Source organism: Epithele typhae (assembly GCF_022376455.1).
Source record: "Epithele typhae strain CBS 203.58 chromosome Unknown BXZ73scaffold_37, whole genome shotgun sequence".
NCBI lineage: Eukaryota > Fungi > Basidiomycota > Agaricomycetes > Polyporales > Epitheliaceae > Epithele > Epithele typhae.
Genome location: NW_025954228.1, coordinates 305,632 through 320,663, shown reverse-complemented (window position 1 = coordinate 320,663; position 15,032 = coordinate 305,632). Strand labels below are relative to the sequence as shown.

At 56.9% G+C, this 15,032-nt stretch overlaps 4 protein-coding genes across 4 annotated transcripts; 2 read left to right on the top strand and 2 right to left on the bottom strand.

Annotated features, from left to right (window-relative positions):
- Positions 1-984: 984 nt before the first annotated feature.
- BXZ73DRAFT_91047 (uncharacterized protein) lies at positions 985-1,690 on the top strand (the record flags this gene model as incomplete). Its single annotated transcript, XM_048025837.1, has 4 exons — positions 985-1,001; positions 1,067-1,094; positions 1,396-1,515; positions 1,583-1,690. 4 exons carry the CDS (start codon positions 985-987, stop codon positions 1,688-1,690), a joined length of 273 nt encoding a protein of 90 aa, XP_047876194.1.
- Positions 1,691-1,978: 288 nt separating this feature from the next.
- Positions 1,979-3,499, bottom strand: BXZ73DRAFT_103113 (uncharacterized protein; the record flags this gene model as incomplete). Its single annotated transcript, XM_048015477.1, has 4 exons — positions 1,979-2,747; positions 2,801-3,097; positions 3,163-3,329; positions 3,383-3,499. 4 exons carry the CDS (start codon positions 3,497-3,499, stop codon positions 1,979-1,981), a joined length of 1,350 nt encoding a protein of 449 aa, XP_047876193.1.
- A 746-nt stretch (positions 3,500-4,245) lies between these two features.
- On the bottom strand, positions 4,246-5,693 carry BXZ73DRAFT_49774 (terpenoid synthase; the record flags this gene model as incomplete). The annotated part of the gene is made up of 9 exons (XM_048020314.1): positions 4,246-4,448; positions 4,508-4,610; positions 4,666-4,744; positions 4,804-4,870; positions 4,922-5,023; positions 5,081-5,257; positions 5,308-5,354; positions 5,405-5,559; positions 5,616-5,693. 9 exons carry the CDS (start codon positions 5,691-5,693, stop codon positions 4,246-4,248), a joined length of 1,011 nt encoding a protein of 336 aa, XP_047876192.1.
- A 267-nt stretch (positions 5,694-5,960) lies between these two features.
- BXZ73DRAFT_91045 (ARM repeat-containing protein) lies at positions 5,961-15,023 on the top strand (the record flags this gene model as incomplete). Its single annotated transcript, XM_048025836.1, has 25 exons — positions 5,961-6,180; positions 6,236-6,467; positions 6,596-6,815; positions 6,862-7,026; positions 7,078-7,146; positions 7,196-7,307; positions 7,362-8,045; positions 8,101-8,287; positions 8,341-8,675; positions 8,725-8,852; positions 8,906-9,454; positions 9,508-9,628; positions 9,687-9,881; positions 9,930-10,144; positions 10,192-10,345; positions 10,399-10,520; positions 10,573-10,605; positions 10,656-11,852; positions 11,901-12,545; positions 12,598-12,859; positions 12,910-12,983; positions 13,033-13,175; positions 13,227-13,751; positions 13,808-14,649; positions 14,710-15,023. 25 exons carry the CDS (start codon positions 5,961-5,963, stop codon positions 15,021-15,023), a joined length of 7,743 nt encoding a protein of 2,580 aa, XP_047876191.1.
- Between the last annotated feature and the right edge of the window lie 9 nt (positions 15,024-15,032).

The window sequence follows — 15,032 nt, the reverse complement described above, 5'->3', positions numbered from 1 at the left end:
GCGCGCTCGCCCGTGTCGATGGCTGTGGATGCCTGAGTGCGTCGTGTGGGCCCCCCGCAGAGCCCGCGTCGACGCCGGAAGCTGTCTTCGGGTGGCGGAGCGACTCCAAGCGTGCGTGCGCACGAGCCGGGGGGCGCTGGATCAGAAGCGGGATGCTTGCGCTCTGATTGAGCTCGGGGATTCCCAACGAACGCACGTGTTCTCGCTCGCGGTGCGCGATCACACGACGCGAGGTCGTGGCTCGCGGGCCTCTCCGTCGTGCGCGTCGGGGGAGCCCAGTGACCGTTGACGACGTCGCGGGGACGTTCATTTCGCTTCGGCGAGGCGCGTAATTTCACGGGGACGCGGAACGGCGGCGACGGAGGCTCGGAGTCGGAGAGCTGGCGCTCGGAGGCAGACGCGCGCGCGCACTGGGGACGGGGGCCGGAGATGAGAACGAGCGTGCTCGGCTGCGCGGCGACATTGTTGCTTGTTGTTCGTCTATTCGCCCAACGCTGTGCCTCTCGCTGGCTGGCGGGCTGGCGGCTGGCTGGTTCCCACAGGCGAAGCGTGCGGCTTCTGACATCGTCCCCGGGCGAGCGCGCGCGGGCGGTTCAGACGTCGGATGTCGGAGGCGTGGGCCGTGCTGCCGTGTCCGCGCGCCGCCTGAGTGGGTGGATGGGTGACGGTCGCGAGCTCCCGTCGTTCGAGATTCGAGCGCGTTCGGGAATCGGGATCGGGAGGAGGAGAGTGGTGATCGGAACGGGGCCTGCTCGTGCTGCACGCCGAGCGGGACAAAGTACATATAGAGCGGTGGACGAGCCTGCCGACCCAACCCACTCCTCCACCGCATCCAACCCACAGCTCCTCCTCTCTAGTCTGCGCTGCCAATCGCCTGGCAAGCTCGTCGGGAAGCAGGCTCGCGTCGCCCTTCGCTCTCTCGCTGTACACTGCGCTCTCCGCCAAGGACCTCCATCGACACCCACCGCCCCGTCCCGCGTCACGATGTGCGAACTCGAGTGGTGAGTGGATTCGCGGCACGTGCGCGCGGCGTGTGCTGATCGGCCTTCTTCGCGAACGCTGCCAGTTTCGGAAACTACCACCGCGGATGCGAGGTGTGTGCGCTCGCCCCCTGCCTCTCCCGCTCCCCGCCGTCCGTCCCTGCGTCGTTGTCGGGCCGCGGCCGCGTTCCCCGTCCGCGTTCTCCGGAGCCCTGGCACACCCTGGGGCCCTGCATGGTCCCACTGCCCACTCTGTTCTCTCACTGCGTTGGCCCTGTCGCGCACTTTGTCCGCGCGCGGACGCAGTAGTCGGAGACGTGATCCTGAACCCTCCCATGCATGACCACCCACGCTCCCCTCTCCCACCCGCGTCTCCCGCACCGAGCCACGGCACTGATCCCGCGCCCGCACACAGCACTACGTCAAGCTCTACGAGAGCGGGAAGAAGACGGACTGCGGCTCCCCGGCGTGCGCGCTCAGCGCCGCGCACAAACATCGCCCCGGCCAGCGATCCTGCGCCGGCACGTGCATCACCGTGCGTGCTCGTCTCGTTCCCCGCGCTCCGTGTCAGGAGGACCCCACGCTGACGCACGCGCGCACAGGTCCCGCGCGAGGGCCGGCGGGTGCTGAGCCTCATCCACGAACGCTGCGACAGCTGCACGCGCGCGGCGTGGGCGACGCTCGAGCGCGAGTCTGGGCGCGTGTACTAGCCAGCTGCGCCTCCCGGTCGTCACCTCGGGCGGAGGACGGTCGGCTCCGATTCAGGGTTCGAAAGTCGTGGATGTCTCTGGCGTTCTTGGCCCGGACGCGTGCCCTTTCGCTTTGTGCTTTGTGACCGCATCTGTGCTGTATCAATATATTCCGCCGTGTAAGATAGCATGGACCGTGGCTTTAGACGTCCTACAGTTATATGTACAGTTCTTCGGAAGACCAGGTGTGCGTCCGACCCACGTTCAACACTCGGGGCCTTGCCTCAGCGGGCCCACGCGTCAAGCAGATCACGCGGCCTCCGCCTCCCTCCTTTCCGCCTGGAATTGCATGAGCAGTTTTCCGACGTCATAGAAAACGCTCGTCCTTTTCACAAAAAGCCCGGGCCAGATGTTGGGGGAAGGCCCAGGCGCGAGATCCAGATGCGGGAATAGCCGATCCACATACTTCGCCGTGGCCATGCGCGCAGGGTGGGATTCGTCCAGTTCGATGTCCGGGTCGACGGTGGCCGTCCAGAGAAGCTGGAGGCGATGCCCCAGCGGTTCCGGGAGGTCGTCGAGGGCATCATCGACGTCGTTGAAGTCGATGTCGGAGAAGAGCTCGAGCTCTTGCAGATTGGGACAATGCTCCGCGAAGCTGCGCAGACGCGGACGGTGGGGTACGTAGGAAGAGTGTCGGGGTCGTCGGGGTCTCCCGGGGGCCGGCAGTGGAGCCCAAGCCTTGAGCGATGTGGATTCTGCGGAGAAGGGGCCACGCGGCAGCCATGTCGGCAAGGTGGGTGTCGTCAAGAGGACGTTTGGGGAGAGGTCGATGTGAACGCTGGCGAGCCGATGGAGCGCGAGTGTTGGCGAGAGGGACGCGAAGCTCTCTAGAACATCGCCGGACTCGTGAGGATAGTTCTCGGGATCCCCGATCAGGGCTGTCAAGTGCTCGACCGTGCCTGCGATGGGAGCGAGCGCGTCGGGGAAGGAGCGCTGTTCTTCTTCGTAGTCGTAGGTGACTCGAAGCTTTATGCGTGGAGGGAAGGGATGCGTGCCGCCCGCAAGAATTGTCCTAGTCCTTCGTATGAAGGGCAGGTGAAAGCAATGCTAAGGGACGACAGGTTGGAGAACATGCCCCGGAATTCCTCGTAGCCGAAGTCGGGCGGAAACTCGGCGTTGACTTCGAAATGATGAAGTCCCATGTTTCCGAGATGGGAGAGGGCTTCGAGGGGGGTGTCCGTGCGTAGGGATAAGCTCTCCAACGAGCTGAATGTCTGCAAAGTCTCGACTGCAAATGTGACCTCGTCGTCGGCCTTGATCTCCAAGGACGACAGGCTGGTCGCATTCGAGGCGAGAATGGAAAGTACTTCTTCTAGGGGTTCGTTTGAGGAGCCGGAACCTTCGAGACGGAACTTGATGTGCTGTAGACTGGGTGATAGGAATGTTGAAAGGATGGGGAGGGGGAGGAAGACGTTGATCGTTCCGAGACGAACGAGATGAGGCAGGATGGGGCGATCGCTAGTATACCGGTGCGAGAAAAGGTTTGCCAATCACCGGAAAATCTCTGCATGTAGCCCACATCGTCGATTATCTGGACGTAGCCGGCATAGATATCGAAGCGCTCCCATTCTTCGTCCGATGGGGGTTCCGTAGGTAGGATCTGAGTCGAGGTCAGTCTTCAACTCTCGTCAAGCCAAACGGAAGTCGGCATACCCATCGTTTCTTATGATCGTATTTGGTAAAAACATTGAGTAACGGACTGAAATACTCGAGGTGGCTCCAGAGTCGGGCGAGCGCAACGGGTCTATGAGCTTTAGAAACTCGTGACATCGACGCCAGAGCGGCGCGGTTCCTCCGACGCTCGGTTCCGACTTCTGTGTCGCCCTCCAGTGGGCCACATGGGAAGTTGTCTAGAACCAAGGAATAGACGTCTTGACCCCAAAAAGTGCGAGGAGCAGCAGACGGGAGAGCCGCCGTGGATTGCTGACGATCGGGATGAGTTTATACAGAGCAGGCTACAAAATACAGCCACTTACATGAGCACTGTGCATTTCTGCTTGTCCGAGAATTATGATCAAGACGATGGCGAAGAGGAGAGACGGAGAGACGGAAGAGACGGTGGGAGCGTGAAGTTCAAACTTGTTCCTGGCCAGGTCTGCTCTGAGTCATCTGGAATGTGCGTGTCTCTGGGTGATCAGCACTGCCAAGAAATACCACGTAACCCGATGACAGTATCGTCAGATTGATCCCAATATTACCCAATGCTGAAGACCTCAAGGCCTAGGCATCGGAGTCAATCTCGAAGGGTTTGCTGTCGAGCGCCAGATGCCATCATGAGTGCACACAACTTGAACTATCACGATCGCTGAGCATGTCCTCCCTCTCGGCTCTGGGTGGGTGCAATATTAGTTGTGAACGAAAACGACCAGACGGTGATATATATTGATGCCTAAAGAGGTGTTTACGGGTCTCAACGGCGCCTCACGACACGCCATCATCCACCTCATCCCCGGCCAAGTATCATATGGCTAGGCTCTCCAGGAGAACAAATGGGGGAAACGGCACCTCAAACGAGTTTACGTAGGTTTCGTGACATGGAGTATGTCTATGATCTTCTCCAACCTCGCGTTTCCTCCCAGTCGCAGAATCTCGGCCCGTATTTGTTTCTCGAGGTTGTCCATGACGCTCAGGGTGTAGTCGAACGACTTGGTGTGGTCGCGCAGGTACGCGATTGTGTACTTCTTGAGGGTGGGGGTGGTTGGTCGCTTCTGTAGTACATCTAAACGTCACGCACAGACTATCAGAGGTGAACCCATTCACAGCGAAGAGAGCACATACTGAGTATTTGTCGGTTGGATGTGTCCGCACGGACACCATGAACAACGGGGAAGGAGAATTTACCCTCCGAAAGGTCTTCCGCAAAACCTTTGTTATCTGAGTACTACGACAGGGCGGATGAGTAGCTAAAGGACTATACTGGATGGCTGGATGCGAACCTGTGTACTTTGCAAGTTCATGTAGTCATCCCTGATCTGGAAATGTACGCCGATCAGATTCACGAGAGGAACATAATCGCTATCGTGGGATCATTCGATTAGTATCACGAGCTGGAAAGCGTTCATATCGTCACATACACCTCGAGGTTTGTGGTAGAGCAAGCCATCATGAGCTTGACAGCAACACGTAGTAGACCACCGGTCTCTGTGTACGGTGTAACAACTCGTTATGCCACAAAAGCAGGCAGAGGCGTACTGTTGTTGACCATAGACACGTACTCCTCCTCTGACGGACATTGTAATGAATCGCGCCAGAGCAGCTCAAGCCCCTGCCCGCGGTGAAGAGACATCAGTTCAGCTGTACAGACTGAAATCAGCCAACATCATGCACCAACATTGCACTACAAGAACATACCCGTGACAATGCGATCGAGCTCCTGAAAAGGTACCAGCCGGTGTTCAGGTTTGCTCCGCGTCATTTCTTCATCATGACCGATTCCCGAGCGCAGAGCGAAGAGCTCCTGGTACGCCTTGAAGTATACGTAGTTGGCAGAGTTGATCGTTTGAGGTACCCCGTAAATCTTGTGCGCGACTAGCATGTCCATCAGTATGTTGACGCAGATATTCCACAGAGGAGCTCACCGGGGGCCCCTCTTCGCAACTGTGCGTCGTCTTCAATGTCGTCTACACTGTCAATCAGTTACACTCGCGTTCATACCGCCAAGAAAGTCGGGCTCACAGCAAGCTTGCGGTATGCAACATGCTGACGACCTTCGAAATGATCTTCAGCTTCTCGTCTGGGACACTAAGCCAGATGTTGAATGCTTCGATCAGTTGACTCCTGATCTCTTTTCCTGGGATCGAGAAGATGTGCGTAAAGGGTTCAAGAAGTGCCTATATCTTACGCACGTTGACGGAGTGCTCGTAGGAAGGCATAGAGGCACACTTACAGACTCGTTGGCCTCCGACCATGTCTCCGAATCTGCTAGTATCTTCTGAACGTTGAGTGAGGGTGCTTCTGATGTCATGACAGGTAAGCAGAGGGCGTGATGGGCGTCGAATTGTCTGATAAACACAGAGAAAACTGTGGGAGAGGTGAATAGGGAGGATGAAGTCAAGGAGATTGTCGGGGCCGCCGCTGCTTTCGCCTCCTTGGGTGCCCGGGCCTTGCGGTCCGCCCACCCCTAGAATAAGGTTAGGGTTATTAATGGGATTTCGAGACGCGCGACGCGCGGACTGGCCACTCTTGCTCGACTTTTCGCTCTGCCTCCTTCCTTCCCTCGCACCGCGCCGCCATGGGGAGGTCAGAGATCGAAACTTGGATGGCGTCTACCTCGACTGGATCTGACGATGAAGGCGATTCCTCCACCTCCGGTCCTACCTGGCGCCGAGAAAACATTTTAAAGGATTGGCCGACCGCAATGCAGGTCGCCCAAACGAAACTCTTCGTGAGCAGCACCAAGGCGCGCATACAATTTCTCAATGAAGAGCTTCTAGTACTCGCGAAATACGGTGGTGCGCATGTCCTCAATATTCGCGTGTGTACCTCGCGTACTGACGTAGATCGCAGATCTCAGCCTCTCTCAGATCATGGATATCTTCAAGCTTTTGACTTCGACGTATCCACGCTATATCGATTCCGAATCGCGAGAAACCGTCGAGTCTGTGGGTATGGCGATGGTGCGACGAGACGAGCTAAGGGGACGACCGGAGGGCGAGCCAGAAGAGAGCAAGTTCGGAGTCCTCGAGCAAGTCCTTGGTTGGGTGTCGCAGGAAGTGGGGAGGATACACAAAAGTCCAAGGTGCGTGATGTGCCATTGTCCCCAAATTCTAGTCATGATCACGGCACCTATATTCGAGCTTCACCCGTTCACTCCGGACCTCACTTCGGACTTCTTTCATGTGATATATTCTCACATTATTCCTTTAGCTCTTGCGCCGCTGCGGACATATTCGTGCTGCTGAGCTGGTCATGCGGACTGTATGTTATCTGCCTCGACTGCGATCCCGAATTTCCTACCTCTCGTGCATGGCCAGTACTTCTCGCAATCATGGCCTGTCTCGTCGATATGCTTCTGGATCCCACAACGCCCGGAAAGAAGTCCATCCACAAGAGTGCATTGGTCAGAACTAGGCGAGCACTACGCCATGTAAGTCTATTCGCCGTGGCTCAGAGATTTGCTCATGTCCATGAAGAGCCCAGGAAACCTGTCCACTGTGATGCGCACTCTACTCAGACCTATGAAGGCTTTGCCTTCTCCGTTAGCCGTGGTGCCCCTCCTTGGTATCTCGATTGATGTGACACTACGCCTGAAGGACGTCAAGGATCAAAAGCTCACCACCATAGATTCTGCAGTGAAGGTGATCTATCTTGACTTTGATTCGTCGTACTCTCGCTCACGTCTGGACAAGACAGAGATTATCCAACTCTACACCGGCTCTGTTCTGATGTCGAGAGCACCGGTGGGGAGCCACATCTCTGTCCGTACATTCACATTCTCATTATGTTCCGACCTAACACAGTTCTTAGACAGCACTCCATGATTTCATAAGCAGTCAAGTGACCACCAGTGATTTCGCCGGAACGATTCTTCCCTCCATGGAGAAGGCACTTCTTCGCTCCCCAGAGATCTCCCTCACTAGTCTGTTCGATTTCTCTTCTCACTGAACTATCATTGACGATGATTTATTTGTAGTCACAGCCGACTTCTTTCCTGCCTACGCCCATGAAGTACCCAGTGATTCGTTCCGCAAGCTCCTGGCATCCTGCTTGAACAGTGCCAAGTCGTCCAACGCATTGGTTAGGAATAGTGCTGCTGTCTTCTTCAAAGTTCTTGCGGATCGCGCAAAGGAACCGGCAGATCAAGAACACGCCGCCAGCGAGCTGTTGGCCCTTCCGAAGGCTGGCAAAACTGCTGGACCGGATCACCGAGTCACATTATTCACTATGCTTGGCGGACTGCCGTCGTCAACCTCCGTCTCGCCAAGCGTCGTCAGAACTGCTCTCCCTATCCTCGCAAAAGAGACACATGATGCCGCAATGACCGCCTTATCCAAGTCCCTCGCACCTCATCTGCTCAGCTCTCTCAAGAGCGACACACCACTCCCCAACGACGTCGTTATCGTTGCGACGAAAGAGATGACGAGCGCGAAGCCACCCGTTCGACGGGCATTTTGCTCGTTGGTAGGCAATGCGCTTCTCTCTATTGGCGACACCGTATCCGAAGCCGCGTTGGCGTTCACGAAGGCCGTCATTCCCGCACTCGAAGCCAACTTGAAAACAGTCGCTGCGAACCCCTTCAACGCGGCTGCGGGCACATTAGACGGTTACGTTTCGGTGGCAATCCTTCTTGGCCCTCTCGCACGCTCCAAGCAATTCGGTAGGTCTCAAACACCATCTACACTGCGTTCACGTCTGATATCTTTGAACGCTAGATACCATTATCAGCGGCAACTCGAACTTGCATGCCCTTGCGGTAGCCAGTCCGAAGCCTTCATTCTTGCTCTGGGATAAAGTCTACCAGAAGTTGAACGGCGAAGAGGAGGAGATGTGGCTTCTGCATGCATCGGAGGCGACTCTCTTTTACTTCAAGAACGAGTTCATCACTAATGAACAAGCCAGGTCGGTAGTATGGACACATTCCTTGTTCAATGTGCTCACTATTCTCCATTTAGGACGCTGTTAGGCTCCATCTTCCTGCATCTGGTGGTCGAGAGCAATATCCCTGCCGTTCGGCGCGCGGCTGTCGGTGTCGTGGAGCGTCTGACCGCCGCCCTCCCCGAACATATCAACCTTGCGATCACTTCGGCCTGCGCCACCTACCTCTCCAAGGAAAAGACGCCAGTCAAAGCGAACGGCTCGAGCGACGAACTGGAGACCACTACGAGCAAGGAAGCACGACTCCCTGCTTTAATCCTTGCCTGCGCGGCGTTCGGTGAAGATTGCCCGCTTGACATCAAGCAGCGCATGCTTTGGGATTGGGTACTGCTTGCGCATCATCCAGGGCCTTGTAAGTCGTTTATAACAGAGCCCTAGTATCATCACTGAGGCCATTGCAGCTGGAAAGATCCGCCAAGTATGGATTGAGCTCTGCCAGAAGGCGCGTGTTGATCCGCACGAGCTGGTTACTGCTCACGCGGACGCGATTTTGGAGAAAGTTTACAGTGCCATGGAGGTGGATTCCAAGGTGAGCTTTTTCACGGTCATACCGGCATCAGGCTCCTTACATATCATTTGAAGGCCGCATCTGGATTCTCGGAGGCCGCATACCGTGCGGTTACAACACTGGTCTTCGTCGCCCCAGAAGCCGTGCTCCACAAGCTCGTTGGCCACATCCAGTCCGACATCGCCCCTTCCAACACGCAGTCGCTCGCGGACGACGACCTCGCGATCTGGGCGACTCCCGTAGGCCAGACCTACGTCGACGTGCTCGCTACGAAGAAGGATGAGGTCCCACAAAAGAAGGGCAAGGGCTACAAGGACGCACAGTGGGAAGCTGAAGTCCGCAAGTCGCTCGCGAGCAAAAAAGCCAGCGGGGCCGGCGCGACGCTTTCAAAGGCCGATCAGGCGCTTGTGCAGGCGCAACTCGAGAAGGAGGCGGCGGTGCGTGCGCGCGTCGAGGGTATCAAGGCGAAGTTGGAGAGAGGACTTGGGTTGGTGCATGCTCTCGTGCGGGCGCAGGTGGAGGAACTGCACAGTTTCGTATCACCACTGGCGACGCTCATACGTGAAGGCGCGTTCGGCCCGGCTGTAAGGCTGGTGGGCGAGACCTCGTTCACAACCTACTTGGTAAGTGCTTCGCGTGCGCATGTCTCTGCATAGCTTACCGGGGTCTGGGGCAGATGCTTTCTGAGTGCTGTTCGGATCGTTTGGACAGCTACTGCAAGTGGGTTGGGGTCGCGGCACTGCGCAGCTCTGAAGTAGATGGCATTCCTGAAGACTTCACTATCGAACCTCTCAATGGTATGCGTACCTCCCGTTGATGTTACATTCATGCCCTGGCTCACCGAGTGTGTTCCAGCCTTGGTGATCCGCGTGCTTTATCGTCTACGCACTCTCTCCGAGCAGACTCCTTTCGACGCAGCCACGTACGGTTATGCGTCACCACTTCTCAGTCAAGTGCTGGTCAAGGGCGGCATTGCTATTGGCGAAGAGGACGACCCGCTTGAGCAGATCGCGCTTTCTCTGGACATCATCAAGTTCCATTGCGGTGAATGTGAGTGAATTTTGAAGCACCTCAAGGATGGACGCTGATGGATTTCAGTCTCCGATGCCACCTACCCCCGCATTAGCACCGTTCGCGACCTTATCCATGCGATCCGGTATCAACCCAAGCTTGCGAAGGACGCATCATCGGCTCTCCTCGACATTGGTCAGGCTATGCAGGCCAATGCTACTCGCGAGGAAGTTGGCGTGCTCGTCCGTGGTACCCTGTATCAAGAAGTGTACACCAGGACATCGTGTCTCCAGGCATTGCAGGTAAGCTTCTCCAGTGGTGAAGTGAAGCCTCGCTGAGTTTTGGTTAGCCTTTCGATCTCACAGATCTGGACTGGTCTCCCGAACTCTGGATTTCATGCCATGACGAGGATGGAAACAACGCCCGACTTGCGAACGTCATTTGGGAAGACAACGGCCTCGACGTGCCGGAGAACTTTGTCCAAGACCTTCTTTCGTACCTCGGTAAGCTACCTCAGCAGGGTAGGTGTTGCCGACTGCTGATCTCGAGTTTGTAGAGCACGAGAACGTGTATGTCCGGACGTCTGCGGCCGCTGCTCTTGCAGAAGGTGTTATCGAATACTGGCCTACGACCATCAGCAAGGTCCTCATCACGCTTCAAGACTTCTATCGTGAGAAGGTGATATAATTTCACGGTCTTGACTTCATGGTCGGACTAACACACCTCGTAGGCGAAGGTCTTGGCTCCTGAATTCGATCAATACGTATGTGCAGGTCACCCTCGCTATGCTATCTCTACTGACAAAAAGTCTAGGGCATGGTCATCGCCTCTAGCATTGGTCGGACAGATCCGTGGCCTGCTCGCGTTGCTATTTCCCGCGCACTCGAGGCCCTCTCACCTGCCTTCACCCCCGAAGATGTGGAGCCCTTTTTCAAGTTCCTCATCCAGGATAAGGCACTCGGTGATCTTCATCCCGACGTTCGTCAAGGCATGCTTCGCTGTGGCACCACAGTCATCGACTTGCACGGATCGACTCGCCTCCCGGAACTCATCGGCATGTTTGAGGCGGAGCTGGCCAGCACTGGTCCTGCAGACGAGTCCTCGGACCAGATCAAGGAGGCAGTTGTCATTCTCATCGGTCGCGTCGCGAGGCATCTGGACCCATCGGACAAGCGCCTGCCGTCCACCGTCGAGCGGCTGGTGGGTGCGCTCAAGACACCCGCGGAACAGGTTCAGATGGCCGTTTCCGAATGTTTGTCCCCGCTTGTCAAGATCCTGAGGGCGCCGCCCTCAGAGTTGGTCGATCGCCTTCTGGACGAGCTATGTAACTCCCCCTCCTACGCTGCCCGTCGTGGTGCGGCATATGGTCTCGCAGGTGTGGTCAAGGGTCTCGGTATCTCTGCGCTCAAGGAGTACAGGATCATAGATCGCCTTCGCGCCGCAGCGGACGACAAGAAGCGCTTCGAGCCGCGCCAGGGCGCTATGTTCGCCTTCGAAACGTTCACCAGCACCCTCAGTCGTCTTTTTGAGCCTTACGTCATTCACATCCTTCCACTGCTCCTCAACTCCTTCGGCGATGGAACACCCGACGTCCGAGATGCAGTTCAAGACACTGCACGAGTCATCATGGCAAACATGTCCGGCTACGGGCTGAAAACCATCCTCCCATCGCTCCTTTCTGGTCTGGACGAGAAGCAGTGGCGGACCAAGAAGGGTTCTATCGAGCTCCTTGGTATGATGGCGTATTGTGCTCCCAAACAGCTCTCGCAATCACTTCCAATCGTCATCCCTCGCCTCACCGATGTCCTCACTGACTCCCATGCTCAAGTGCGTGTGGCAGCGAACAAGTCCCTCAAGCAGTTCGGTGAGGTCATCAGCAACCCGGAGATCCAGTCGCTCGTGCCAGTGTTCCTCAAAGCAATGGTGGATCCTGCGAAGACGCCGAATGCGCTCACTGCCCTGATCAAGATGTCGTTCATGCACTACATCGACCACTCCTCGCTCGCGCTGGTATGTTTAACCACAAGATTCCTCACTCGATGCTAAATGTATATTTAGGTCATCCCCATCATTGAGCGCGGTCTTCGTGAGCGAGGCGCCGACACCAAGAAGAAGGCAGCTCAGATCGTTGGAAACCTGGCATCCCTCACAGAGTCCAAAGACTTCGTTCCTTATCTCTCTCGCCTGCTCCCCATGGTCCACGTGGTGCTTGTCGACCCTGTTCCCGAAGCTCGTGCCACCGCTGCCAAAGCTCTGGGAACACTTGTCGAGCGACTTGGAGAGATGCATTTCCCCGACCTGGTCCCTGGTCTTCTGCGCACGCTCAAGACGGATACTTCCGGCGTCGATCGTCAAGGTGCTGCTCAAGGTCTGTCTGAAGTTCTCGCTGGTCTCGGTATGGAACGCATGGAAGGTCTTCTCCCCGATATCATCACCAATGCTCAATCTCCGCGGAGCACGGTTAGGGAAGGTTTCATGTCGCTACTCGTCTTCCTTCCGGCAACATTTGGTGCCCGCTTCCAGCCTCACCTTCCCAAGATCATTCCGCCGATCCTCAGTGGTCTCGCCGACACCGAAGACTACGTGCGCGATGCGGCGATGCGCGCTGGTCGTATGATGGTGAACAACTACTCGACAAAGGCGATCGACTTGTTGCTTCCTGAACTCGAGCGGGGCATGTTTGATCCTGGTTGGCGCATCAGGGCATGTCCTGCATTCCCCATCTATGCACCCTGTCTAACCGATGTTTTTTTAGCAATCGTCAATCACACTTGTCGGAGAACTCTTGTTCAAGGTGTCTGGAATCAGTGGCAAGGCCGAGATCGAAGAAGATGAGGAGGCGGAGGAGACTACTATGGCGGAGGGTTCTCGCAAGGCTTTGGTTGAGGTCCTTGGCGTGGAACGTCGTGACCGCATCCTCGCAGCTCTCTACCTCGCGCGCCAGGATGCGGTCAACGTCGTCCGCCAGTCTTCCGTTCACATCTGGAAGGCGCTTGTACACAACACTCCCAGGACAGGTAAAGTGATCTCCCCTTTGTACGAGATACCGTGTTTATCGAAATTCCAGTGCGCGAAATCCTACCCGAGCTCCTCACTCAAATCGTCCTTCTGCTCACCAGCGAAGAGAGCGATCAAGAAGAGGTCAGCATCGTCTTACCATGCGCACCGTCTTTTCTAACATATTGTGCAGACTGCCGGTCGTACCGTCACCGAGTTGTGCCGCAAATCTGGAGAGAAGCTGCTCGCCGAGATTGTCACCATCTTGCGCGAAAATGCCAAGTCTAGCGATACTCGTAAACGCGAAGGTGTCTGCCTCATGCTCTGCGAACTCATGTTAGTCGTCACTCGCCCCGTGTTCAACAAAGCAGCTAACAGTCTCAATAGGGTTAGCACCACGGACGGCCAGCGAGAAGGTCAGGAGATGGACATCATTGCTATGGTTAGGGCAGCGCTCGTCGACGACGAGGCCAGCGTACGCTCTGCGGCCGCGAAGGCTTTCGATACCTTGCAGGAACACATTGGCGCACGGGCCATTGACGAGACTATCCCCACGCTCCTGGAAGCTCTCCGTCAACCTGGGCAGAGCTCAGGGACTGCGCTCCAAGCGCTCAAGGAAGTCATGGCTGTCCGCGCCTCGACGGTGTTCCCCATCCTAATTCCGACTCTTACTGCCCTCCCTATGTCGGCATTCAACGCGAGGGCTTTGGCCACGTTGGTCACCGTTGCTGGGCCTGCGCTCAGCAGGCGTCTCTCACAAACTTTGAATTCCCTTGTCAAGATGCACGAGGGATCAGAAGTGCAAAGTGACGAAGAGCTCAACGAGGCTATTGACGAAGCAGTGCGGGCCATCATGACTTCCATCTCAGACGCCGAAGGTCTCAACAGCTTGATGCTTACACTTCTCGACTGGTCAGTATATAATCTGCATTATCCTCATAATCTTGTCGCTCATATCACGTGCACAGGGCAAAATCCCATTCTGCAAAGCGTCGAACGAGTGGATGCGAGTTCTTCGCAATCTACTGCGAGGCATCTGAGCAGGACGACTCTTTGTACCGCATCGACTGGATTCGACAACTAGTGACTCTTCTCGACGACCCAGAGGTGGAAGTGCACACAGCTGCCTGGCAAGCATTTGATGCTTTCGTCAAGTCCATCCCCAAGGACGAGCTCGAGCCTCTTGTCGTTCCCTTGCGCCGGACAATAGAAAGCACTGGCGCGCCCGGCGTCTATGTCCCCGGCTTCAGCCTTCCCAAGGGTGTCGCTCCCTTCGTCCCCATCATCATCGCCGGCCTCACTACGGGAAGCAACGAGCAACGCGAGCAAGCCGCGTACGCTATCGGTGACCTGGTCGAACGCACAGCGGAGGCCGCAATCAAGCCGTTCGTTGTCCCATTCACTGGGCCGCTCATCCGTGTCGCCACACAAGCCACCACGTACCCGCCCGCGGTCAAGTCTGGAATTCTCACCGCGCTCACGACGATGCTGGAGCGCATCCCCATATTTGTCAAGCCCTTCTTCCCCCAACTCCAGCGCACGTTCGTCAAGAGCGCTGCGGATCCCGCCAGTCTTGCCGTGCGCTCGCGTGCCGCCCGCGCGCTCGGAGTGCTCATGCGCAGCCAGCCGCGCGTTGACCCCGTCGTCACCGAGCTCGTCACCGCGGCGCGCGCAGCAGAGGACGCGATCGCGGCGAGCTTGGTTCTCGCCCTCGCCAAGGTTGTACGGAGTGCGGGCACCAACGTCGGCGAGAAGGCACGGGAAGCGTGCTTGGAGCTGATATCAGACGCGTTCAAGGAGCAACACGAAGGTACATCTCCACCCTACATGATTCTTGCCGCATATTGCTGACGCTCGTTTCACTGAACAGAGCCTTACTGGGTGTCGATGTCGGAACTTTTTGCTGCGGTCGCAATCTTCGACGACCTTGTCATGCCCATCGTCAGCGCTCATCTGGTTGGCGGCACTCCGCAGTCCGTGCTCGCCGCGCACTGCATCCGTGCGGTCGTCGCTCCTGATGAGGACGAGGACGACAACAGTGCGCAGACCGAGAACGTTTTCCAGCGTCTCGGCGTGCTCCGCATGGTCGCGCAGAAGGCTCAGGAGTGTGCAGCGAACGAGCGGCCTATGATCGCGCGCCCTGGGCGCGAAGCGCGCGACGCGATCAAGGCGATAGTTGAATGAGGGGTGCGC